The sequence below is a fragment of the Gopherus evgoodei genome, chromosome 1 (genome assembly GCF_007399415.2).
Source record: "Gopherus evgoodei ecotype Sinaloan lineage chromosome 1, rGopEvg1_v1.p, whole genome shotgun sequence".
Lineage (NCBI taxonomy): Eukaryota > Metazoa > Chordata > Testudines > Testudinidae > Gopherus > Gopherus evgoodei.
Genome location: NC_044322.1, coordinates 272,739,901 through 272,766,602, shown reverse-complemented (window position 1 = coordinate 272,766,602; position 26,702 = coordinate 272,739,901). Strand labels below are relative to the sequence as shown.

Sequence of the window (26,702 nt, the reverse complement as noted above, 5' to 3'; positions counted from 1 at the left end):
ACACATCACCTCCAGTACAACCACCCTTGCACTGGCTCACCAGTGAACAGAGTCCAAGTCAAGTTCCCAGCCCTGCTGGTCCAAGTTCTCCATGGGATTGGCTGTAGGTCCCCAAGAGAGCCTCTATCCCTCCGTAACCATGAACTGCCATGGCAGCTACATTTCACTGGGACCATCAGCTATGGAGGTCAGGCTCTTGAGTGAGCTGGAGACAAAAAACTTTCCCAGGGACTGCCCTTAGATAACAGCACTCACTCCTGCAAAGAGAAAGGAATGAGCATGGAGCAAGTCCCCTGCACAACTAAATGCAAAACCCACGTCCTTTCCTCCCACACAGACACACACTCACTCGCACCCAGGCTGAGGAGGAGGATGGAGATTATATTAGTTATTTCTCTTTTTACATACTCTAGAGGCGCTTAAATACTACAGAGCCCATCAGTACGACAGGCCACACAAGCACCGTGAAAGGCAGGCAGATATTTCTCTGCTTTCCCCTCCGGATGGGCACCAAGTGGAACTGCCACAGGTTTAGGAGCCTGCCTAAATGGTCGTTGCCTGCCTAAACAGGTCTTCTCATTTCAGACAAACTCCTCCAAGAACACTGCTGGGTTCTCCATCAACTGTTCCAACTCAGGAAAAAAGAGTCGGGCTTCATCCTGGGACAGGTCAGTGAAAATCTCTGCTCAGCATGCAGTGAGTCAGAGAATCAGACAAAGCACTTGGAGGGGAGAGGAAAAAAAAAAAAAAAATCAGACTGAAGAGATCTCTGTGCCATTATGCAAGTGACCTGAATTGAAGAGCGTGCTCCAAGAGGGGACAGATGGCCTATTGCCATCTACTTAGCTTCCATAACAGCCTCTTGGGAGTGGCTTTATCAAAAGGTTTTTTGAATGTTCAAAGAAATCCCACTGGTTACCACTATTTTGTGAATGTGTACAAAGAAGCGAAACATCAGAGAGGCCCAATTTCCTTTCACTGCAGCTGAGCCAGCTTGTCACTCCCATGTCCCGATCACCTAGCTGTTCTAGGACTCTGCTTCTAAAGACCATTTCCTCCAACACACATGGTCCTGAGGTAAAGGCTCGCTGGGCTAGAATTCCTAGGATTGCCCCTAGACAGACAAACCTGGCAACCGGAAGGGCCGACCTCTCAGTCAGAGCATTTCACAGTCCCACCTCTATCTCCCAGAAGCCGGGAGAGGGAAGGGAGGAGTTGGAGTGCATGTACTGAGAGAGAGAACATAACATTTCCTGAACTCTGACAGAGCCCCCTGCCAGGCCCTCTCTCTGTCCCCAGTGGCACAGTAGCTGGGCTGGAGAAGGCACGAGCACACGCTCTCTGCTTCTCTTCCCTCCCACCCCCACAGCCGCACCCAGTGGCGCGCTTACCCGAGTATTGCTGCAGCAGCCAGACCTTGAGCTCGATGAAGCTGTGAGCGAAGTGGCAGCTGTCCTCGCGCAAGCAGCCGTAGCGCACCTCATGCCGGCACACGTCAAACTGGAAGTGCTCCTGGAACTGGCGGATCTTAGAGTATTTCAGGGAGGTGGAACGCACAATATGAACCAAACACCTGCAGTGGGGAAATGGCCGAGCCAGAGAAAGACAAGGGATCAATGGATCGACTCTTCACCCCTCCTCCTCCCCCCGTTCACTGAGCCGGCTGAGGCACGGGTGAGTGTTAAAGCCGATCCTTGGAGTCACTAACAATCTGCAATGAGCAGACATTTGCACAGGTGGATCCAAGCCCTGGGTCATGACTTGTACCCAACCCTGGAGTACTTCAGGCAGACACTTTGTACCACCTTGTTTAGAATATCTGACCTCTGAACCCCTGTGCAACATAGGCCAGATCCAACTTCATTGGAGTCAACTGCGGTCTTTCCACTGACATCAGTGGGCTCTGATCTGGCTCCAAATCCCTTGGCACCAGGTGTCAGCCATGCAGCACAACATATCACACCTTGTGCTTTCATGTGCTGGGGCTGAGAGGAAGAAATGGGCAAGTAACAGGAGATAGCTGGCAGGGCACTAGTGGGGTTACTCCGGCAGGCACCGCATGGGCCAGTTCACTCACTTGTTGTCGTAGAAGCTGTGTTTGGCAGCAAGGTTGGAGCAGACAGCTGGAGAGTCCTTGGTACCTTTGCTGATTATCCGGGGTTTGCTGTCAAAACAGATCTGAGAAGGGAAGAAACAGCACACTACGAAATCTCAGAGAGCAGGAAAAAGGAGAGATGCTGCCAGAGATCTCACCCAGACTGGGATCATTTCACTTGGAAGGGAGAAGAGCCCAAGGGAACTTACTCAAGAGGTCCAAAAATTAGAATAAGCCTGATGGAAACTTAAGCAGCAGAGCTTGGAAACCAGTAAACAAACAAAATTTTTGGCTTTTTTTTTGGGACATTCCAATAGTTTTTTCATCACAGTTGGAAAAATTTCAACCAGGTCAACTTATAATTCCCTTCCTTGCATCCAAAAATGCAAAAACAAGGGGAAACAACAGGGGAAATTAAAGACGAGTAAGTCAAAAACAAAAGTCATGTTCCTTTACCTACACACACACACACACACACAGTCACCCTGGGGAACGTGCTGCTGCAGGAAGCCAAGACAGAGAGGGCCAGATCCTCAGTTGATGTAAATCAAGGTACCTCTACTGGCTTCAAACAGCCTGTGTTGTGCAGGAGGTCAAACTAGATGATCACAATGGTCCCTTCTGGCCTCAGAATCTATGAACAAGTGACACTAATTTCCTTCAGCAGGGTATTTTGTTCATCACGTGGTTATGATTTTTCAAACAGTCGGGTCAAAGTTATGATTATTAACTACCTTGCTAGCTATGAAAGCCCAGGGTAGTCAAATTGCTCGCTCTAGGCGTGAGATGACCACCTGCAGGGGGCACAGTTGCTCAGGTACATCACTGATTGTTCCGTTTCGTCACCTTCCTCTGAAGCAGCAGGGACACCGGTTGCTTCCAGAGGTTAGATACTGGCCAGGACGGATCAATGGTCTGGCTGCACACTGACAGCTGATCTAGAGTGGGATGTAGCAGAAGGGAGCCTGCCTCTTTCACATGCTTACAGTAGTTACATTTTGGGTTTGCACGACTAACACGGACACTTATATCTGCAACAACAGGGAAGGCGTGAAGTTTGTGCCTACAGCTCATTCCCCAAGGAAATGGTGTCTCCCCCCTCCTCTTCCTCCCTGTACCTCGCAGAGGAAGGTGAAGATGCCCTGGTGTTCCTGCAGGAGCTTGGCAATGGTCAGGTTGCCTCGCTTGATCCCTCCCAGTGGGTCAAAGAGGAGGTCGCGATTGAGTGTTCCCTTCCTTTCCTCCGTCCATACATCAATCTCCTCCTGGTGGTACGCGAAGGTGCAGTTATCCCCGTACTTACAGTCCTGCTTGTTAATCATATCTACAAAGCAATAAAGAGCAGAGCACCCCGCATGCAGGGGGGCCAGGTCAGAAACTGAGCTCGCCCTTGTCACTTTGCCCTGATCCCCACAATTCACAAGGAGCTAAAACTGAAGAGTTAAGAAAGACACGAAGCCTGAGCTTTTGGCCCCTCGTTAGACACTTTATAGTTACACTTTATAGACTATAGAGACTAGTCTGGTTACATCTCATACACTGAGCAGGGTCGGGCCTGGTCTGGCCTAGGAGGGGGGAACTTCTTGGGAAAGCCCCAGTGCTCTGCAGCAGGACTGGTTACTCAGCAGGGAGGGCTCTGGCCAGAACCAAAGTCTCAGCACATGCTGGTGGGAGCAGCGTTAGTAGTTCAGTGCCAGTGGGAGACAGGCTCTCCGCCTCAGTGAGGCACCTAAAACTGGCTGCTCTGAGAGAAGCAGGCTGCAGTCTTGCCATTTCCATCATGCTGCAAAATCTCCAACAGCAAGGCACATCGCTCTTTCCAAGCCGTCCTGTACCCAGAGCGATAGCACCGGCTGCTGCTCTGCTGTGCAAAGCTCCTGTTTTCTACCACGTGTTACGGGTTCATCCGTCTCGCCTCTGGTTTTCACCCCGCCCCCCAACACCTGAAACCCAGTGATCGTTTCATGAAGGAGCGAGAAGGCTCCAGAGGGAGCATGTGATCCCTGCTGAAAGCTCCCCTGCTACCTCTGCCGGCATATGCCTCACAGCCCTGCCCTCAACTCACCTTTACACAGGTAATAGGATCCCACAAAGTTGGTTTTGGTGGGGCGGGGCCGGATCCTCTTCCAGGTCTTGTCTTCAGAGTTTCGCAGTCTCCCCAGCAATATGTCCCGCTTGCACTTGTGCTCCAGGCCTTCCCGGTAAGTGTAGTCACCAGCCTTGGGGCCTATGGGAAAGGAGGACCCGATCAGCAAGAGGGAAAACAATCCCTAAGCACACGAACTGCTGCGGGTTTCATGAGCACATCACCTGTTTTGGGGTAGCAGAGGTGGCACGCTTGTTTGAAGACATGAGTGGACGCCAGGGGGTTCTTCACAAGCAGGGCAGTGTTGGGTATCACTGCCTCTGGCTGAGACTGCAGGAGCTCTGCCCCCTTGGGGATGGTGGGGTGACTCACCCCACTGAGGCTGATCTGAAAGACAAAAAAAAAAAACCCACACACATTCTTCTTCTAAACCTCACAGCCAATGGACAGAAACTGGCCCCCAGACTAACACTGGGACCCTCACGCCCCTGCAAACACACAACCGAGCTCGTGCCTCAGCAAGATGGCCACCACCAGCAGCAGGCGGCTCAGAAACACAACTCTGGTGTTCCTGCTGCTGTTTTCAAATATACTCAATTGGCAATTTATCTGCAGCAGAGAAGGACCTCTCCTTCCCCACAGAAGGGCCAGCAACTCAGAGGACAAGAGCTTTCTCTTCATCCCTGGAGGAAGGGCTTCTCTCCCGCACCTTCCAGCACAACGGGCTGTGCATTCCACAGCACTTGAACAAAAGAACTAACCCTGCCGTGCAACATGTCAGACAGAAAAAAAAACAGGAAGGATGGAGGTTCAACGATGCCCCAGCCCCACTCAATAAGGTAGTTTAGACAGAGGTAGATCATCCCACCCACAGAGCTCCTGAGAGGAAAAGCCTCAGCCCAATCTCAGACCCGATGAGACCAAATATACAATCCCATGCATGACAGAGACTGGGGTGGAGCATTTAACTCCATTCAAACCCCAGTGATACAGTGGGGGAGGGGACAAAGAAGGAAGGGGAAAATGCTGTGCTACCAGATATGGAGAAAGGTCTCCACACAGCCCTGCCACCACACGGGGCAAGCGGGAAGGAGGTTACGCACACAGGCCAGGGTAACTGAAGCCACCAGATTTTGAACTGATTAAGAAAGGGCCCAGAGTGTAAGAACAGCCCCGCGCCCTCCCCACTCCCATGGCACACGGGCATCTAGGTACATCCAGCAGGGGCGGCAGCTCACTCACCGCAGGAGATGGTTTCTGGCTGCCAGCAGTGTGTCGCAGTTCCTGAGAACCAGCTTCTTCTGGGCAGAGGAAGAAAATCCCAAACACACACATCTCACTTTCGGAAGCTGCTCTGATGCCCGAGACACAGATTTGAGCTTGTTCAACAGTTTTTTAATTCTTTTCATCTTCCAGGAACATCCAGTACCCAGGGCAGAGACTTGAAAACCTCTGCAAGAGCCTCCCCTTTTCTGAAATCCCCAAAGGCCGCAGAACCCCACTGCCAGCTGCCTGAAGGGTGCTTTTCACAAACAGCAAGGGACCAAAGGAATTCAGCGCAGTCGGGAGCCTGGGAAAGCTCTTCTCCACTTGTGACGCTCCAGCATTCAGTCTGCTGTAACATCCCCGTGCAGCCTACCTACGCCCCAAGGGGCTGAAATGTTCCTTATCTGATCTCCCTCCAGAGCCCGGCTCCACAGAACATGGAGTGCTCTTTGGGCTATGACACTTATTGCTCACAGAGATCAAAGGAGGCAAACACTGACTAAACCATCTAGTCCACCCCACCCTGCCCAATGCAAAATCCTGCCCTACAGTAGATTTGCCAAGACTTTGCCAAAATCTGTTTTCAATTATTTGACGTGAAAGGGCTCCCACGACTTCCCTTAGGAGACCACTCACACTCTAGGAGCTCTCAGTGTCAGGCAATGTTCCTTTGATATCGACCTGAATGTCTCCTTATTACTCGAGTTTTACCACCTGGGATAACCCTGAACAACAGCTCTGCCTCCTTGGTGTCTACATCCTGCAGATGCTTGTAATCAGCGGTCACACCCCACCACTCCCCCATTATCGCTCAGACAAGCCATGCTGATATTTAGTTCTTTCAATCTTTCCTCCATCTCAATCAATTCTCTGCAAGCTTAATTACTGGTCTCTCTCTCTTCTCTGGCATTGACATCTGCCTGCTGTGGAGATGCTCAGAGCTAAACACAGTGTTCTAAGGCCACTGTCACAGTCACAAACGCCTGCAACCCCCACTCCTCTGTGCCCTGCACATACCTACAGCAAAGGAATCCAGAGCATCCAGTGAGCCCCTGCTAGTCCCAAAGGCATCCAGGGCATCGAGCCGTGGCTCTGTGTACGGGAGCAGGTCCAGTGAATCCAGAGAATCCAAGGGGGAGCCACCACTGCCCCCAGTGGGCTCAAAGGCATCCAGGACGGAAGAGGAGAGCTGCTTGGTGGGATCCATCACCAGGCCGAAGGAGGCAGGTGGCAGTGGATGTTGGTTGATCGGGATGTTGGCTGTCACCACAGGGGGCAGCAGAGGGGTTCCGCCCGGAAACACAGGGATCAGCTGGGGCATCTCAGTAGGCAAGTTGGTGGGAATGGTTCCCTGGACCAGAGACTTTGAAGTTGGGAGGAAAAAGGGGCAGAAAAAGCATGTTAGGGAAAGGACTGGAGGAAGCAGGTGTCAGAGAGATGGGTGGATGGACAGAGCGCATTACAGCAGTGAGTATAACATGGTCTCCCACTTGGGTGCACAGCACTTAACTTCAGAGCAGTAAGCCAGCCTCTACCCTCTAGGCCCATTTCCACCCCCAAACACTGAAAAGCAGGAGGTGGAAGGGGGAAAGGTGCTATCTTCATTACTATGAGGACTAGCCCCTCCATCTGGATTTATGTATTCCACTCACACTAGGCCGTCCAATGAGCCAAGATGGGCTACTTGGAGAGACATAAGCCAGTGATGGGACGAAAGAAAGGGACCAAGTACACACTGCCAGATGAACACGCGATGGCAAGGAGAGAAAGAGAAAGAGAGAACATGCTCTAAAGGATGGATTCAGAACACAACTGGAGCTCTTACTAGAGGGTACTGCGACCCGTCAGCCAGGGAATCCAGAAGAGAGTCCAGTTCTTCCCCAATAACCTCCCCATCTGTGAAGTCCTCCACACTCTCAGGCACGGGCAGGGATACGCAATCTGGAGAATGGAGCAGTGTGGCGGCAGGTAGAGAGGTGGGCAGGTCCTTTGCATCCATGTCAGAGGCTGAAAGGACTGCACCCTCACTCACAGGGATGGAGGTGGCGAGGGGAGCAGGGATGCACTGCAGGTCCATGGAGAAGTCTGCAGTGGGGGGGAAGACACAAAGCCAGTCACATGGCGCCTGGGGGTGAGCCAAGTGCAGCTTGGCCAAAGAACACAAGATGTACAACTAAGTTGAACCTTGAGCACTTAGCAGGTGAAACCTTTAGAGACTGGCAGCTCCAGTTTCTGGGATTCTTGGCCTTTGTTTTTTGTTTCAGACCTCCCAAAGGCCTTTGCAGAATGCCTTGTGAATAGCCAGACAACGCTCACCTCCCCATGATGATGCCTGGGAAGTGTCTGCAGGCCAAATTTTGGTCTCACTGAAGTCAATGGCAAAATTGCTATTGAATTCAGTGGTGTCCAGTCGTGGCCCCATGAGTCCAGTTACGCTATACCCCATTATCCGGTGGTTTTTAAATGCTTCTGAACTCCCTCCTCCTGCAAAGCTCAGTTGTCCTCCCAACACCTCAGCTCCTTGCCACCTCTGTGCCCCCCCTCCTAAAACCCACTTCCCCTCAAGCTCTCTAAGTTCTGAGCTTCCCTGCTGAGGAAGGGAGGGGGACACACAAACCCTGACTGCAGAGGGGAGCAGGGTAAGGAAGCCCAGACAAGCCTCCCAAAGATCATACAGAATATTGGGTCCCCAAACATACATTTTAAGACTCACCAGATGCCCTTGCCAGAATGGTGCCTAACTCTTGAGTACCCCTCCCCTCGATGTCTCCAGGAGAAAGGTTTCCTGCCTTAAAAGATCTTTACTGCGTTACTGAGGCTTTCCTCGTAGTTTTAGGGGCGATGCGGGGGAAGGAGAGACACTCTCCCTACAGCTTCCTTCACCCTCTGGCACAGTGTTCTGACTATTTGAAAATGAGGCAATTCCCCCTCCCCGCCAGCCCCAAATACTCTGTTAAGGTGAAGTTAAGGTGGCAAGCACATGTTTGTCACCTGAGCACGCTCTATCCTGCAAAACTGTTAGAGTTTAAAAACGAAACAGTCCAAACGTTAGACCCCCAGGAGATGCAGAGTTACACACATAAGTCTCAAACCAGGCACCCAAACTACCTTCATTCTGCCCCTGTAGCGATGCCCTGAAAAGAAAAAAAATCAGAAAAATACCACCACCTTCTCCATCCATGCCAAAGAATTCCACGTTCAGATTCCAAGGCCTGAAGGGACCCACACTTGTGACCTAATCTGACATTCTGTATAATGCAGGCCATAGAACCTCCCCAAAACATTATCAGCAGCTGCAAAACTAGAACGCCTTCATCTCCACTGATTAGTGACTGGGCTGCTTCGTGGTCGTACACAGTACATACACCAATTCCTTAGCAGACAAATAGCAAAACGAAAGCAGTCACTCCTCACTCCGCATTAACAGCCCAATTCTGCGACATCCCGAAGGCTCATAAGAGAGGCTCACGGCCTCACAGTCTGGGTCTTATGATTCCACGTAATAGTCTATTATTCAAGAGTCATTAAGCACAGAGCTAATGTGTTTCCACATACAAACGTCACACACCCAGATCAGAAAATGGGGCCCTTTAACGGGCCCAGCAATAGTTAGTGCAGTGACAAATCTTCACACTTAGTATTGCAGACATTTATGCAAGGAACAAATAAAAAGCAGTGTGCTGTGGAGCATGGTTTTCAATATGCTGTTAAGAAGGGTGGGTGTCGGGTGGCATTTCTACGGGTGGGGGTGGGAGGGCAGAGTTAAAATAGTTTAGTTCCTGGCAGGAAGAATGCAACCTTCATTCTGCGTTTCCTGGGGTTCTAAACATATAAGGCTCCAATTCTAGTGTCCCTGGAGGGAGGTGTGTATTCAAAGCACGGCTCCGTGTCTACAGTCTTAACTTTAAAGTTGTTTTGGTTGGGCATGTACAGCAGAATCGCATGTGTTCAAACCCAGTTTTAGAGCCAAAAATAGGTTACGTCCCCATGTGTTTGTTATTTGCATTGATTAGTCCCCATTTATCCAAAAATATGACATGTCCCTTGTTCTGCTTGGATGGATAGATTTCTGCTGTACAAGGTTCTCCTAGTAAGTGCCTTCTTAACCTGATTTTCCCCTCTCAGTGTCTTAACAGTTTACTCAGGATTCTGAAGTGAAGAGAAATCAATATAAAGAACAGCACCTCCATATACTTCTGCTCCATATCACCTCCTGCCCCCATCCCCGCTAGGCTGGTCTCTTCCAGTCTCCAAAGTCAGGACGCAAAAGAGGCCCAAATGAAGACAAAGCAACTATTAGTCCAGCCAACCTGAGCAGGTGCCTTACTGCTGCCATGAGAAACAGAAAGGAGAAAGCTTTACCTGTTTCAATATCATCTATGGAGCCCAACCCATTGGAAGTCATCTGTAAGGCAGGGAGGAGGAGAAGAACTCATCACTACAAAGACATCTTTTGAAAGGTGTTAGTGCTTTGCAGCCCCAAATCTCCCCTCCTAAATATCTTCAGTGCAGTCTGCTGCTGCTTCCCTCCTCTCCCCCCACCCCGCCCCCTCCTTTCACTGCTGGAACAATTAAACTGATGTACTGTTAGACCACTATTCCTCCAAGCCTGGTAGTTCACCTTCAGCAGTGACCAAAAACTGTATTCCTCTGAAGTACCAAACCCCCATAATACCTGACCTTAGTCAGTAATTCTGCACATGGGATTGCATGTGGGAGAGAATATTCCCAGAGCCAATCAGATAGCCCCACAAAGCAGGAGATCTGATTAGCCTTATCTTACATAACTAGCCTCTCTTAGCTTACATATCTTTCCATTTAAATAACCACTAATTTTTACAGCAAGACTAAAAACAGGAAAAGGTTCCCACCACACCAAAACAACTGCTGACTGTGAGCCCTAGGCAAAGAATAAATGAGCAACTTTGCAGAAGTCTGAATGGTGCTGCTGGAAATAAATTTTCCTAATAATGTTATTAGGGCTACCATGACTCCGTTTCCACACAAAAACATTCCTGTGTCAGTCCAAAGGCCACTTGGCATTGGTTATATCCAAAAAACAAAGATAAGCAAATATATCTATATTCTATACTCCAGCAACAATACAATTGTAAGTATTTTGGCCAAACAGGCTCTGGTTTGGGAGACACCTTCTCATCATGGCATCACTCTGACAAAGAACCCCTAGAAAACCTTGCCTTATATGCACTCTAACAAATAAGTGACGTCATTGCTGGTTACCGGACCTTGGCTAAGGCCAGATGAAGCTGCTTAGAACCAAGCTCTACCCTCTGCCCTGGTCAAGACAAGATTAATGACTGAGCCTCTTTCCTCGAGGTTTTATCTCATCCCTTTTTACCATATTTCACTTTCATTACTAAACTAGGCATTTCTTTATCATCAACTCAACCAACCAATTATTTACGGCACCTGGTACCCAAATAATAATATTTTTAAAATTTCTATGACCTTTGCACAAAACTTAAATAAGATAACACTAGTATTTTTAAGGGTCATCACAAGTTTAACACAAACAACTCTTCCTTCTCATGATCTGACTCTTTTTAAAAAATCACAGGCTTTGGACCTATTCCTTATGCTAAGATCCAAACTCAAGTTAAAACCACAGTTCACCCTGGTCTAATGTGAGCCTATATTCCAACAGTGCAAACATATTTTTCTTCCTGTTTTCAGTTAAAAATGACAGACACCAGCACGACAAATATTTGAGATTACACATTTGCAACTCCATCAGTTACACCTTCAGTTTTTGCAGTGTTCTAATTTTCAATAAAAGGGAAAAAAAATAATGGAAGAAGATTATGGGCAGCTACAGGAAATGATCTAAGGCTGATTCTCATTGCTAGACAGATATTAAGGAAGACACCCATCAATGTAAACTTCAAATTGTACTGTTCTAGTATCTTTTAAGGGGTTTTTAGGTTAATTTAAAAAGGGACAGTGTCAAATAGTGCTAGGCCCCAAATTTAAGAGCCTAAAATGATTGTCAAATAATTTTTTTTTAAATATGAAGCATTTTAATGAAATCTCCTAAAAACCTGCAATGAAATCAGTGATCCGATTATTTTTCATTCTGTCTTTGTATAGTGCCTAGCATAATGGTGTCCTGGTCCATGACCGGAGCTCCCAGGTGCTATGGAGACACAGAAGAGTAAATAATAAATTAAGAAATATTTAAATTTGCACGCTTCACTCAGCTTGGACAGTGAAATCCTCCAGTCTAGTTTCATTTTGTAAGTTTCTTCATCGGTTTCCACTTCCTGGTTCTTGCATCATTAGCATTTTGTAATTGTACCAGCACCAGAGAGGGAAACGAAGTGAAGTCATCCTGTCTAGATAAGTGAAATGTAAGTTTTGACAGTGAAAAGCAAAATTAGATTAAGAATTTTTCCGCTTTAATAATGTTATCAGCACCGCAGCAATGGAAATATTTAAAAAATAAAAGATTTTCTTGACACTGTTCCTTGAAAAGGGAAAAATAGATAAACACTGATCTTTTGCTCCTAAAAGATGGTAATAAAACTTGCATGAAATAAAATATAGAAACTCTTATGTAAAATAATATATGGACATTGAGAATGTCGGACAGGAACTGTACCTGATTTGCTAAGCTGGCTGATGTGCCATTACTGAGAAGAGAGAAAGTTTCCAATTCCTGCTGCAAGGAAGAGAGAGATTTCATGACACAGGGATTCCTTGAACTCCTGCAAATTAGGTAGCGGCTGATTGTATCTTGTCAGCCACTGCTATCCAACGGTACACTTCCCTATCAGGCATTCCCTACAACCACAAACCATAGGAAGAGAAATCAGGACCGCCTGCTTTTCCTTAGTGTGCAACAATCATCCCAAAATTCGTGTGATTGTACCTGAAGCCTGTTGCTTGCAGGATTATGAAAGAGCCTCAGATTCAGTCCAACCATTCTGGTGCAAAATGCACATCGATGCAATATGCCGGTGTGAAAACACCCCTGTACAATGCTACATCATGAGATGATAAGTTTGGACCCCATCCCACGACAGACACATTCAGCCTTGTCATTAAAAAATTAGTTGTGGAGTGCATTAAAGCTAGAGCAAGCTGCAGCAAAATGCTACTAAAAGATTTCATTTAATTAAAAAAAGGGAGTCTTGAGTGTAAACTGTGTCTATACAAGCAAAACACAGTTTACACTCATCTCTGTGGAATAATGAGGTAGAGGGAAAAGTGCAGAGGGCCAATGGAGTGAGTAAGTATGAAAAGTATTTCAAGGAAAAAGTTTCCCTTCTCTCAAGATTAAATAATTACAACATTTTTAGAACTCTAGCAAGTGGAGGATTTTCCTCTAATCCAACACCACTTCCAAAACACACAGAGCTTACATTTATATAGCATTGTTACCCAAAAGCACTTTACCAGCTACTACAAATCACTTCACCTGGCACTGAAATGCAGCCACTTCTCAGCTGGAATGTGCTCGCTGTTTAACACTGCACAGCAAGGTTACACAAGAATTAGAGACAGGAAATGAAGAAGAATGTTGCAGCTAAATAAAACTGCAGAGAGGAATTTGAGGGAAGAAGACTATCACTCACTCAAGCTGGAGTTCAGCCAGGGCCTTGGGGCTAACATTCCTATTCTTGAGAAATGTGTTACAGGAACATCAGTGACCAGAAGCGGTTTTGCCTTATCTAAAGGACAGTCCCTTCAGTAGCTCAGAACCCCTTAGTACAATCCTGAGGCATATGTTTCATACTGATAGAGAGAAGAATGCTCCATTTTGAACAACCACATCCATTTATTGTAGCATTAGGGTTTTCCTTAGAGCAGTGGTTCTCAAACTTCATTGCACTGTGACCCCCATTCTGAGAAAAAAAAGAAAAAATTACTACATGACCCTAGGAGGGGGGACCAAAGCCTGAGCATACCCGACCCCTGCCATTCTGGGTAATCTAAGCCCCACTGCCCAAGGCTGAAACCCTCAGGCTTCGGCCCCGGAGAGTGGGATTCGGGCTTTGGCTTCAGCCCCTTGCCCCAGCAAGTCTAAGCCAGCCTGGTAACCCCATTAAAATGGGGTTGCAACCCACTTTGGGGTCTCAACCCCCAGTTTGAGAACTGCTGCCTTAGAGCTATCCCCTCAAACAAAGTCCAAGCTCCATTCTGCTTAGCTTGAGATATAGGAGATTGCGCACCAAGCCAAGATGCTTATGGCTGCAAGCCAGAAATGCACCTGCAGGAGTGCTGCAGGCCAGGACTGAAGAATGACCGGCAGATCTGGGGGTGGGGGCATTCCCAGAAGTGGAAAAGCAGGAGGTGCCGAAGACTGTACCTATGGCAATGCAGAAGCTTCAGAATCAGTAGCCTTTACAGAAATTTATCAGTGGAATCCAAGGGATAGTCTAGAAAGAGTCATACCTGAGGCCTCTTATATGCTTTCCGAACCCTTAAACCCAGCTTCTGTGCGAGCTCCTGACCAAGCTGCGTAACGCTCTCATCCTAGAGAAAATGTAATTCAAGGACATTGTCATTTTAAAGCATGTGGTTTTATTTTCCTGAACATACAATAACCAACCAGAAACAGACCACAAGTTACAGCTACACAGACTGAATTACATGCTAGTATTCTTATTGGAATGCAAGACGAGAGGTAGCCAATTGCCTGACTCCATTCCAGGAGAGGCTGTGCAGATCTAAGACATCAGACATTCAGCCCTGCAGAGATATAAAGGTGCAGAAACGGAGAGGTGACATCCTCTCTCCAACAAAGTGCTGAGTCTCCAAATGCAGGGCTAGTGATCCTTACTGACATTAGGGCCCCACCTTCAACCCTGCTTGCCCCCTCCAATACCGGGATCTGGGTGGGAACACTGGTTCCGAGACACCTTTGACCTTCCCTACCCATTACGTCGAGACTGTGTTCACTTTCTCAGTTCCTCTCTTAAAAGAAAAAAAAAGAAGAAGTTTCCAATTTACACAACACATAGATGCTACATCCTGGAACTACACAATCCACAATGTAAATTCAGCCGATCACTGCCCCTCTCTCCTGTTCAAGTCCACCCTATTAATCCACAGCACTAGGTCACTCCCAGCATCCACTCCTGCTCCCATGTTGCTCAACACCTTTGGAGGGAGGCCCATGACCACACTGCATCCCCCAGTACAGTTTCATTCTCTCCTCCTTCAGCTCTGTCATCTCCCCGGCCAAACAAAAACAGGTTTCCTTCCTCACTGAGTCCCACAAGCACAATCCTCAACACTTCTTTTTCCATTCTCTGACTGCCTCCTTCAGTCTCCTGTTCCTCATCCTTTCTTCCCTCCTTGCAAAGTATTTGGTTAACTTTGTCACAGGGAAAAATCAACTAAATCCTCTATGATTTGCCCCCTGCCTCATTCCCTTCAAACATCTTCTCCCTCATCACCAAACTTTGAAGTCTGTCGCCTTCTCTCCACCACTAATCCCTCCACCTGCCCCAGTGAGTCCACTGCTGCCTGGCTCTTTACCTACATTGCCCCCCATGCTCCTCCCCTGCCTCCCCCTCCTTCTCAACCTCTCCCTCACGATCCTAGCATGCCTGTTTTTTTCCCTCTCTTTAGAGTACCATCCTTCAACCAGACCTATTTCTCCAACTACTGCCTCGTCGCCATCCTTGCCATCTCTGAACTCACCGAGCACAATCTAAAACCAACGCGTTTACTTCCTCTCCTCTAGCTCTGTCTTGGACCCCTTCCAATCTGGCCCCCACCTCTCTTCTCTACTGAAACTGCTCTCGCTAGTATCTCCAACAACCTCTTCCTGGCCAAATCTCAAGGCCTCCAACTCTGTGCCGCTCTTGACACAGTCCATTTCCCTCCCCTTCTTGACAGCTTATCCTCTCTGGGTTTTTGAGATACCGCTGTCTCCTAGTCCTCCTTCCACCCCTCTGTCCATTCCCTTTCAGTAGGCCCACCTCTTCCCCTCTCCCACTCCCAGTGAGGGTTCCCTAGGCCTCTGTCCATGGCCCAGAGACAGGATGTAAAGTGAGGACAGCACAGGGTCAGCCTGTCTGCTTACTGACCTGTTTTCTTCTGTCTGACTGCTTCCCAACCTCTCTGTGACATCTCCTCTTGGACGTCCCATCATCAGTTAAATAGATGTGGTCAAACTGAACTTCTCTCCCCTCCCAAATCTCCTCCACTTTCCCATCCTTATCTCTGTCAAACATAGTCACTATCACTCAGGCCTGCAATTTGAGGGTTTCTTTTGTACCCTCCCACTCCATTGCCACTAATACTCAAGCCACAGCCAAATCCTGCTGCTTCTTCCTCCTCAGCAGCTCCAAGATCCATCCTCTGTTTTCTCATTTCCCACAGTAAAAACCTCCATTCAGGCCCTCATTACATCCCCATCTCAACTACTGCTGCCCTCTCCTCTCTGATGTTCCAAACACATGCATTGCTCCCTTCAGTCCATTAATAATACAGCTGCTAAAATCATCTCCTTTACTCAGTCTGTTTTGTCTCTTCCCTCTTCACATTCCTCCACCAGCTGCTCATAAGCTATTATAGCATATTCAATCTGCAGGTCACTACTTTTAAGGCTCTTGCGGACTCTGCCCTGCCCCAATTATTCTCCCTTCTCAAACTGTGTTTCCCCTGTCAGTCTATCCCACAAATGCCTCCTGGGCCCTCTATACAAGGGCCCAGCTCCCTGACCTTAGCCACAAGGCCCCTACTCTGTCCACATTTAAGCCTCTCTTAAAGACCACTTCTGCCATGCTGCCTACACTGAATCGAATGATTTATTTAAACAATTTAAAGAATACCCACACCAAATGCTCTAAAAATTCCTTAGCATTACAACGAGGACCTCACAGAAGCATTAAACACTATATAGTACCACAGTATTATTTAGATTTTAAGCTCTTTGGGGGATAGAACATCCTTTTGTTAAGTAGGTGCAAGGGCCTAGCACAATGGTGCCCTGATCCATGATGCTACAGTGATTTAAATAAAATCAATATAATCATCATACTGGTAATGTATTAACCTCACAAGCCAGCAGCAGGAAATAGCAGAACCAGGTACCAGATTAACTCAGTCAAATCACTTGAAATCTTTAGATAGTTTACAGCTCAAACAGGAGATACAGGATTGATGCAGGAATTCCTGGGTGAAGCTCTCTGGCCTGCATTATACAGAAGGCCAGACTAGATGGTTACAACAGTCTCTTTCTGGCCTTAAAATCTAGGACACCAAAGCAACATTACAGAATCCCAGCAATGCAGGGACTTTGAGAGGTCATCTAGTCCAGCCCCCTGCACTGAGGTAAACCTAGACCATCCCTGACAAGTGTTTGTCCAATCTGTTCTTAACAACTATCAGAGATAGGCTTCCAAGGGATGGAATCTCCATTCCAGAGCTTTACTATCCTTATAGTTAGGAAAAACTTTTAAATATTTAACCTAAATCTCCCTGGCTGCAGATTAAGCCCTTTACTTCTTGATTGTCCTACATTTGGAGGACAATCACAGTCCCTTTTATAACAGGCCTTAACATATCTGAGGAGTGTTATCAGGTCCTCCCCGTCAGTCTCCTTTTCTCATGACTAAACATGCTCTGTTGTTTTTTAATCTTTTCTCATAGAAAACCTGACCTAAACCTTTTATCATTTTTGTTGACCTCCTTTGGACTTTCTCCAGTTTGTCCACATCTTCCCTAAAGTGTGGCATCCAGAACTGGACGAAGTACTGCAGCTGAGGCCTCATCAGTGCCAAGCAGAGCAGAACAGTTATTGCCAGTGTCTTACATATGGCACTTCTGTTGATATACCCATATTAAATCCCCTTTCACACACTGACACCTCTCACCCCTGAGAAACACTGGCCCCTGAGGACCTGAACTTCGCTTTTATTAGGTAAAATGACTGTTCTTTATCACTTAAAACATATTTATGGTGCTCTGAGACTCGAGGCGTTAGGAATAGGGTATTAAGGGGATTTTACACTAGAAACTTAAGTCGACCTATATTAGGTCGACTTACAGCCAGCGCAGTAGTTACTGCAGTGGTGCACATCCACACTACCCTCCTTGGGTTGGTGGTGTACATCCTCACCATGAGCACTTCCACCAACCTAAGAGGGGCAGTGTGGACAGATGAAAACCTGGTCTCTCAGCTCCGCTTGCAACTTCCTGCCTGGAGCCCAGCTACCCCACAGGCTCCTAGACTCCAAGTGGGCTGACTGGGGCTTCTTGCCTCCCTGTTCCTGGCTGGGCGGAGAAGCCATCTGGGGAGTGGTATCCAGCTGCCCCAGCTTCTTGCCCACCCCACAGGAAGCCTTATCAATTTCACAGCTATAGCAAGGAGCCATGAAATTGGGCTGGAAATGTTGGCAGTCTTGTCAGAGATGAGCTGCTGCCTGGCTTCTCACTGGTTCCCAGATGGGAGCAGGATCCATTCTTGCCCCTGCTCTCCTGCTGTGAAACTGACAAGACAGCCAGCAGCTGATGTAAGTAATGCAGTGTCTTCACAGTCACTGCGGTGCTCTAACTACACCGACATAAGCTCTAAGCCAGTGGTTCTCAGACTTTTGTACTGGAGACCCTTTTCACATAGCAAGCCACTGAGTGCGACCCCCCCAATAAATTAAAAACACTTTTTTATATATTTAACACCATTACAAATGCTGGAGGCAAAGCAGGGTTTGGGGTGGGGGCTGACACCTCACGACTCCCTGAGGGGTCCCGACCCCCAGTTTGAGAACCCCTGCTCCAAGCCTCTCGTGGAGGTGGAGTTATGTCGGTGTAGTAGGGCACTTACATTGACGGGAGCGAGGCTGTAGTGTAGACACTAACATAATTAGGTCGACATAAGCTGCTCTATGTCAATTTAAACTGTGTAGTGTAGACCAGGCATGAGTCTCTCTCTCTCTTCCATGTCTCCAGTTCCCATTTGTCCTAGACTGGTAGTGACTGACAGTCATTCCCACCTGATAGCTGTTCCAACATGGACAAGAAGCAAGTTGATAATCTCAGCTCAGTTCCAACTGGGGCAGGCTTTCACATCACAAAGTCATCCCAGTTGGAACGAGGTGGCCCGTTTGTTGGCAGCCTCAGCAGAGATGACTTGGGCTGAGAGGGACATGGAGTCAGAACTCCCCAAGAGATGCGATTACGGGGAACGGGTGTATCGTATAGAACAGCCAGCTTCTCTTTTTCACTACCATCACCATTCACACTGCACTAGATTGTGAGAAAGGAAAGACGGAAAAGTGCCTCAGAGGTTGGGGTGGATGCGCATGTCACACACTTACATGTGGGAGGGACAGCAGGCAGCGGCTATTACATTCATATGCCTCCTTGTGCCTCCCCAGCTCATTTAAGGAGCGGGCTTTGCGGAAGAGGGCACGGATGTTCTCCTTGTCAAGCATCAAAGCCTTCTCACTGTCTTCCAATGCCTTCTCGTACAAGCCCTGCATGAGAGGAAAGAGATTACCTGAGGAGGTAATGGTGTCTGTCATACACTGGAATCCACCTCCTCTCCCTGCTTGAAAGTTCTGCCCAACCATTTATCGCAGTTCACTGGGACCATACGTCATCAAAACTCATGAATATAAAAGCAATTGGAGATTAGATGTAATTACACACAACACACCAAACTGCTTTAAAAGATTATAAAGGTTGCAGAGTCAAGCCTCAAAAGTCAGGAAATGCCAGAATTAAGGGTGTCTGTGTGATCTTAATTCAGGCCCTTCCATGTATACAGTAGTCTTCTGTGATCCCATACTACTTGTCCCACAGGACCCCTGCATCATTCAGTTCACAGGATGGCCCTGCTCTAGGGATAAATATGGGTTGTGTAGTGAAGGGGCCTATTCTTTGTAGGACTCCTGCCCCATGTGTTGGGGGAGTTGGAAGGTGTGTAGTAAAGGAGGCTGGCAATCGAAGGAAGGGAAAGGATGGTCTCAGGGTTAAGACAGGTGAATGTTGCCCTAGAGAACGGGAGTCTAACTCTGCCTCTGCACTGAGTTCCTACGTGATGCTGGGCGACTCACTTAAACTAGACTTTTTACAGGTGGTCACTACTTATGTCTTCCTCATTTTCTGGGTGCCTGAGACCATGGGGTCCATTTTGGAGAAATGCTGAGCTGCAACTGAACTCAATGGGAGCCCTGATTTGAACATTAAAAATGCTTTGTAATGCTGAGTACTCTGAAAAAAATCAGATCCTAGGCATCTCAAATTAGGCACCACAAATTAGTGGAACTTTTTACTTTAATCATCGTTCCTCAGTTCCTCATCTGAAAAACTGAGATAACACTCCCCCCACCCCCAATATCTTACAGGGGTGTGTTATGAGAATAAATTCATTAACGGTTGTGAAGCACTCAGATACTGTACTTATGAGTGCCACAGAAAAGCCTATGAGGAAATTAACAACTCTTCAGAGCAGAGTTTGACTAATGTACATTAAATAAGGCTTTGGGCTACACACTGACCAATGAGGAGAAAACAAAATATTGACTAGCTGCTCATTCAATAAGCACTGCCTGTTCTGTGCACCATCCACACTGAATGAGGCAGGGGTTCTGTGGAAAAAAATAGCATGCAAACATGTAACTAGAGACTGCCTCATAATGCCAGGCACAATGGGGCCAAATTAAGATCACACAAGCAACAATAATTCAGGCATTTCTTGAACATTTGAATGCTTGACTTTACCACCTTAATCATGTTTTTTTAACACGTGTGTGTGTAATTTCCTAGGTTTAAAAACGGCAAATCAAATACCATCATGTGGCATCATTCTGATACATTGTTAACAGTGAGGGTAATTAACCTCTGGAACAATTTACCACGGATCATTGAATCTTCGTCATTGACCATTTTTAAAACATGATTTGATTTTTTTTTTTCCAAAGACATGCTCTAGTTCAAGGAGAGTTACTTTGGGGGATTTTTATGGCCTATGTTATTCAAGAGGTCAGACTGGATGATCATAGTGGATCCTTCTGAGCTTGGCATCTAAGGGTCATCAGCAGAGTTGGAACCTTTAGATTTACCACACAGATCTCTGTCACTTGAGCTTGTGGAGTGACTGACAGCAGAAGTAGTTTGTCATCCTCTTTGTGTACCAGAACTACAGGGAGATGAGACACTGTCAGTGGATTTCAGATATTTGCTGACAACAGAAGAATGCTGAGACTCAGGAATCCTAGGTTCCATTTCAGGCTCTGGAGCAGAGTACGAGCTAGCAAGCACAGACTTCTCCACCCACTTCCTCCAAGCTTAAACCCTTCTGCCCCTGGCCCCTCCAGCCCACACCTGGCCCAGTCCTGTCTCTTTCTCACCCCTGGTTCCTCATCCCAGTCCCATTCTCCGCACACCTAGCCAGTCTCCACTCCTCATGCTTCTCATCCCAACCTCCTTGCCCAGCCAGTCCTAGTCTCTCGCAATGGGCTCGTCTCAGTCCCCACCAACTTCCGATCTCCTCCCACCCCTGCTCAAACAATCCAGACCCCCCCCGATCACTGTCCTTAGTCTCCTTGCTGAAAGAGTCTTAGTTTCCCCACCGAGCTCCTCATCCGGTCTCTCTCGCATGCAAGCCTCCAGTCATTACCCCCCCATATTCCAGTCTCACACCCCAAGTTCCTAGGCTAATCACAGCATCATCCCCACAACCTTCTCATTCCAATCTCTTTACCCAGCCATCCTCCGTTCTCCCATTGCACTGTGGCTCCTTGTCAGATAGGTCTCCTCGCCCTGCACAGCTACTTTCCCCTCAACCCACTGGTTAACAGTTCCAGTCTACTTGCACAGCTACTTGCCAGTGCTAGTCTCCCTCCACCTCAATTTCCAGTCCCAGTTTCCTTCTCCCATCCAACCTCACCTGCCTGCAGTCCTAGTCTCCCTCCCATAAGGCTCCTTGTCCCAATCAACTCTCCCTTCCCCACCTCAGGTCTGGCTGTTGTCCCCTCTGTATTTGAATCAGTCGGCTTCTTCTTCCTCACTGCATGGGCCCAGCAAAGGGGCTTCACTGTTAGCACAGGAGAGACAGGCCCCTTGCTCCAGTGCCTGGCTCCAGACTAGCCCATAGCATCAAGGAGCAGTAACTACAGGTAAAATCCTGCTCAGCCCCAGGCTGGAGCATGCTCAATGCCCACAAAATCTTGGGGAATTTTGCTACAAAGCTTTAGCATGTCTCAGTTGGGTATGTGCAAACTTAGAATTTTTCAAAGGCTTAAAACTGGGCTAGATTTTCCTAGGGATGGCAAAAGATACCTCCCTGTCACAAAGGCCATCTTGCTGCCAAATTTAAGTCCCCGCTCCAAAGCACAAGGGAGCGGAAGCATCTTAAAGAAAAGCTTGTCAGAAATTTTGAACATGGGCAAACATAATTTTTCCCCTTGCCTTGTTCTCAGAAACAGCTGAATCATTTGAGCTGAAGTTTTCCCAAAACATTCAGCTAAAGACAGACATCCAGTGTGGAAAATTTCAGCTTGAACAGTTAGTCTGGCAAAGTTATAAGTAACTTGAAACAGAATCTTATAATAGGAAGCAACCTTAATAGTAAACGGTGTCTAACAGTCCCACCTATAACAACTTTGAAATGGGCATCTGAAGGGAAGAAATCCTACTGGTTGACTGAAGCCTCTACTGCAAGAGTATCTGGTATGGCCACATTGGGATGCTGGAAGGGTAACGTTTAAAACCAGTTAGACAGGAATATAGACTATACTACCATATCAGATCACAGCACTGGTCCATCTAGTACAATATCCTGCCATACCAGTTCAAACAAATAGTCTACCCAATCCAGCATCCTTTCGCTTACCATACCAGCTTTGACCACTGGTCTATTTAATTCAGGATCTTATCTCCACCAATGGCTGATACTTCAGAAGGAGGTGGCCCTGTAGTCAGAGGGTAAGAAGAGAAAATTTCCCCACAACTGCCTCAATTTTTCATCTTATCTCCAGAGACACTGCAGCTAATAACCCTTCTATTGACATGTAATGTTTTATTAAATCTGTCTTTAGGAGGACTAGTTATAATGGATGCCAACAATTTAACTAGGAGGGGACCAGGGGCTCATGCCATACTCTGCTGAGAGACTTACGAAGTTAGGGCTAGTAGAAATTTTTTCATCCGATTTGGGGACGGAGGGGGGTGGCGGGGTGGTGTTGACAGAAAATTAGGTTTTCACTAAACAAAAAACTTTTGCAAAATATCCTATTTCCACAGAAAATTCTAATGTTTCCCATTGAAAAACTGAACATTTGAAAACCAAAATATTTGTTTTTCCATACAAAAAATGAAATATTTTATTTCTGAAATGTCTCACGGAAGCTGTGGTTTGGGTACCACATGCTCCTATACTCCTCTATAGGTTGAGTTCCCAGCCAGACTTCATCTTTCATGAGTCATTGTGATTATGACACTACCATGATGCACCACCTCCACTTACCAAGAAGGGAGACTGAGGTGTACCATAGGAGATGTAGTCTGACCAGCGAACCTGGCGTATAGAGAATGAGGCCCTTGAACTACAGATCCCATGACGGTACTATTGCAGCATTTCAGAATCAACATATTTCAGTTTTTGGTTGAAATATTTCAAATTCAAAATTTTCTATGGAAATCCCCCCACCCACCATGTTCATACCAGATCTAGTTTAAAATGTATTTTCCTCAAGCACAGGAGAAAGAATAATTTACAGAGCAATGCTCCCAAGATTGCATCATCATCATGGAATACCTGAAGGAACTGTCCCTTTATAGCTTGGAACTCCACAGAACCTCAGCCTTTCTCCCAGCACTCTGATGTACATTAGTGCACTCTCAAGGCCTGTAAGGGCACCCCCTCACGTATTCTGTCTTTATCTTGTGACATCAGTGTCATAATGAGAAGAGTTCAGAGTTTTCTGCATTCTTCCTCCCATGCTTGAGGCAGGAAGAGTGAACAAGATCAGTCCAAACCCCCATCCTATGCATGGCCATTTGCTGCGTCTCCCCACTTCCTGATGTTTTTTATCCAGCTCTTGGGAATGGCTCCGATAGGTGCTCACCATGGCAAAGTAGCAAGCAGCCCGGTTGACGTGCAGCTTACATAGTAGCTCTATCGGGATGGTCACCTCGTCCGAGGCGGCATAGTCCGCCACGTTCAGCCCTTCTACGTACTGCACCAGTGATAGCTTGAAGTCCTTCTCCCGGAACAGGTCATTCCCCTCTGCAAAAAGGTTCTGCACCAGCTTCTGTATAAAGGCCTGGGTGGAGAGAGAATATAAACAGAGTGGAGTGGAGATTCATAGATTCCATGGCCAGAACAAGTCATTGTGATCAACTAGTCTGACCTCCTATATAACATGTCCAGAAACTGAAAGGTGTTTCCCAAGCCCCCATTCACCTTCACGTATGCCCTCAAGTCAAGTCGTCCTGTGAAGAAATTAATTCCCCATCCTAAATTCCATCTGTCACCTAGTGGGTAGTTTAAGTCAACCAAATCGCCTTCCCTCCTAAGGCTGAGTGCCGTCACCCAAATTCCCCCTCTCTTAGATTTTAACTCCTCCCGGTAGTCTTCCTTTTAAAGATCTTCCACTATAGACAAATGGCACTAGACCACTCCCACACATAACTAGCCCCTCTTGGCTCTCAAATGCAACAACACTAATTTATAACATCTGTGCAAGAGGACAGCATGTATTGACCGAAAGCCACCATTATGTGGTTTCAAACACATTCAGAAAAACAAATCTTAAGTTACCTCATAATCTTCTTGGCTTAGGGGTAATGTGGACCTGAGGAGAGAAGAGGAAGGTTTCATGAAACATAGATTTGTGCAAGCACGTGCATCTCTCTCTGCTAAAGAGGCAGTCTTTCCGGCTCTGCATTATGGATCTCATTATGCATTTTACTCCACATTTACTATTGATTACTTGTAATCCTGTTATGCCAAGAAGGCCAGTTAAACACGAGTATACTACCGAGCCAGGCACCGCCCCGCCCCCAAGAGATGGTTACTGCCCCAAAGAGTTCACAATGTGACTAATTTAGGATACTGTATTTTCATGGCTATTCCCTATGCAAACCAGCTGCTCTGGGGGCTGCATTCAGGCAGTCAGGTTTCAACCTGTGATCAGAACAGATATTGTCATGATAAAATGTTTTTATAAAACATCAATTTTTAAGAGAATTTGGAACCAGTGAAAGATGTTGGATTGGTAGTCTCAGAATGCTGAATTCCTCTGTTTACTCACAGAACAAGTAAGGCCCAGAGCACAGCCCTGGACTAGTGAACAGAATGAAAAGAAAATGCTATTTCTCCTTATACCATATGTTGCAAGGACTATCTCCAAAGAAAATAGCAGTGAACCTGCTGACTTACTGAATGAATTGAAGTCCCTTCTCTATTTCCTCTTTCCTTTTCTGTCTCTCCATTGTAGTGTCTGCAGAGAGAAAAAGACAAAGCCAGTTATTACAGATCTTACTGTCAAAGCAGCAGTGCAGTATTTAAGTGACTAGATCACTATCAAAATGTTCCAGACTGACTGCCTCAGACACCAAAATATTTTATTTACCCAACAGCATGGGAGGCAGCAGCAATGCAAACTCACCATCCATGCATCTCCAGCTCCCTTTATATGCCACAATGTTGATTTGCAGGAGACCACTCAATGGGGTGAAAAGGAATTCATTCCCACTGGCCCACTCAGTTCAAGCTCTCTGCTTAGATTGCCAACAAGAGTAGCATGTTGTCTGTGTACACAATACATGCATGGCATTCCCCAGGACCAGCCATGCCTGAAGGAGGATTCCATCCAGCCCCCAAACACACATGGAGGAAGAACAAAATGGCGTCTTCTGCACAGCATGACCTTGCATGCACCATACGTGCCAGGTCATGCCACATCAAGGATACAATTTTGCATGCAAGTGTAGAAATGCATGCCTGACTAAAAATGTCATGGAATGCCATTGGCCAGCAAGGAAGTCAATTAGTGAAAACTGTGATTGCAGTGGTTCACTAGAAAATTAACTGAGACCTTCCCTCCACTAACTAATTGAATACAGGCTACCAAGCAGCCATCAGATGATAAGCAAGTTTGATCACTACTTACCTGGGTTAGATTTTAATCTGGTGTAAAATGGGGGATGGGGGTGGGATCAGATACCATGGGGATATAGGTAAACTACCTACAGTATTTGAGAGATGTAAGCACCATGGCAGCTGAGGAATTGATTTGTGTGGTACAAATAAAAGTATAAGGATGAAACTGGGCAAAGAGAATTTCAGGCTGACTTGGAAAATTTTTCCTAATGGTGACACCTGTTAGACCATGGAATATTCTCCTAAGGAAAGTGGTGAAAGCCCAATCATTTAACACGGAATGGACAGAGACTAGGGGAAGCCACTGTAGAGAACAATCCTGCATTGGTCAAGGATGGAAAAAGACCAGATCCATTCTCTTTCACCTATTTTCCATGACTCTATGAATGCAAACAAGTTAACCATACAAAGGCATCAATATTCCCCCACCTTAGATTTGTGAAGAGACAGACCTAGAAGGCCCTGTTCTCAACTGAAACAGGTTAGATTCAAAACAAACAGTTACATTTGCATTGTCCATCTGCTGCAGCTTTGGTGCAAAATCAGGAATAGCCCACTCGCCACACCCACACTGCTATCTTAGCAAGAGCATAGGAGTAGCAGAGAGAGCTAGGAGGAACCCTGGAATTCTATGCCAGGAAAGATCTGCTGAAGTCCACAGATCCACACTGACATAGTGAAGCCATGTTCATTAAAGGTGTTCAAACTGGTACGCAAGGGGGAGGGGAAGAGGCAGATAAACAGAGTGAGAGCAGAAACAGGGAAGTGAGGTGGAATTCAAGCCACCACGTTCTTCAAGGCATGATTTATATTCCCAGTCTAGGGTTGCCACTGAAAAGGGAAGGGGAGGGGCAAATCAGTCACCCATCCAAGTCCCCACCAAAACTTCCAAGAGATATGACCTACTTCTTATTTATATTAAGGCCATTTCCACTCATTTTAAGTATTCTTTATATTAAAACCAGAACAGGTTGAAGGAGCCTTGCTGTAAATGAGAATTAAGCCCTTGACATCTAAGCAAGAAACGGCAGCAGAATCTAACCATTATCATTTATTGAAGCCCCTCACCATGCTCTGAATTGTACACAGAGAAACAGAGAGAAAGTCATGGCCCCTACTCCAAGGAGTCTTTTCATGGAAGACTGGATAGACACTAGTGCTCAGATAGG

General features: G+C 46.8%; 1 protein-coding gene across 7 annotated transcripts in view; it reads right to left on the bottom strand.

Moving 5' to 3' along the window:
• Positions 1-26,702, bottom strand: part of ZC3H7B (zinc finger CCCH-type containing 7B) — a 55,921-nt gene that overhangs the window by 23,103 nt on the left and 6,116 nt on the right. For 2 of the 7 annotated variants that reach the window (XM_030547213.1, XM_030547221.1), the window contains exons 2-16: positions 24,811-24,871; positions 24,190-24,223; positions 23,495-23,692; positions 18,740-18,898; positions 13,863-13,943; positions 12,067-12,126; positions 9,810-9,852; positions 7,273-7,532; positions 6,465-6,810; positions 5,424-5,482; positions 4,406-4,568; positions 4,161-4,322; positions 3,214-3,419; positions 2,078-2,178; positions 1,392-1,573 (exon numbers count right to left, since the gene is read on the bottom strand). In XM_030547213.1, coding sequence (XP_030403073.1) covers positions 1,392-1,573; positions 2,078-2,178; positions 3,214-3,419; positions 4,161-4,322; positions 4,406-4,568; positions 5,424-5,482; positions 6,465-6,810; positions 7,273-7,532; positions 9,810-9,852; positions 12,067-12,126; positions 13,863-13,943; positions 18,740-18,898; positions 23,495-23,692; positions 24,190-24,223; positions 24,811-24,863 — 2,107 coding nt within the window. In that variant the 5' untranslated portion in view covers positions 24,864-24,871. Of the gene's footprint in view, positions 1-1,391; positions 1,574-2,077; positions 2,179-3,213; positions 3,420-4,160; positions 4,323-4,405; positions 4,569-5,423; positions 5,483-6,464; positions 6,811-7,272; positions 7,533-9,809; positions 9,853-12,066; positions 12,127-13,862; positions 13,944-18,739; positions 18,899-23,184; positions 23,441-23,494; positions 23,693-24,189; positions 24,224-24,810; positions 24,872-26,702 lie in introns of those variants that run through there. The other 5 variants (XM_030547239.1, XM_030547229.1, XM_030547258.1 and 2 more) reach the window with 5 other exon arrangements.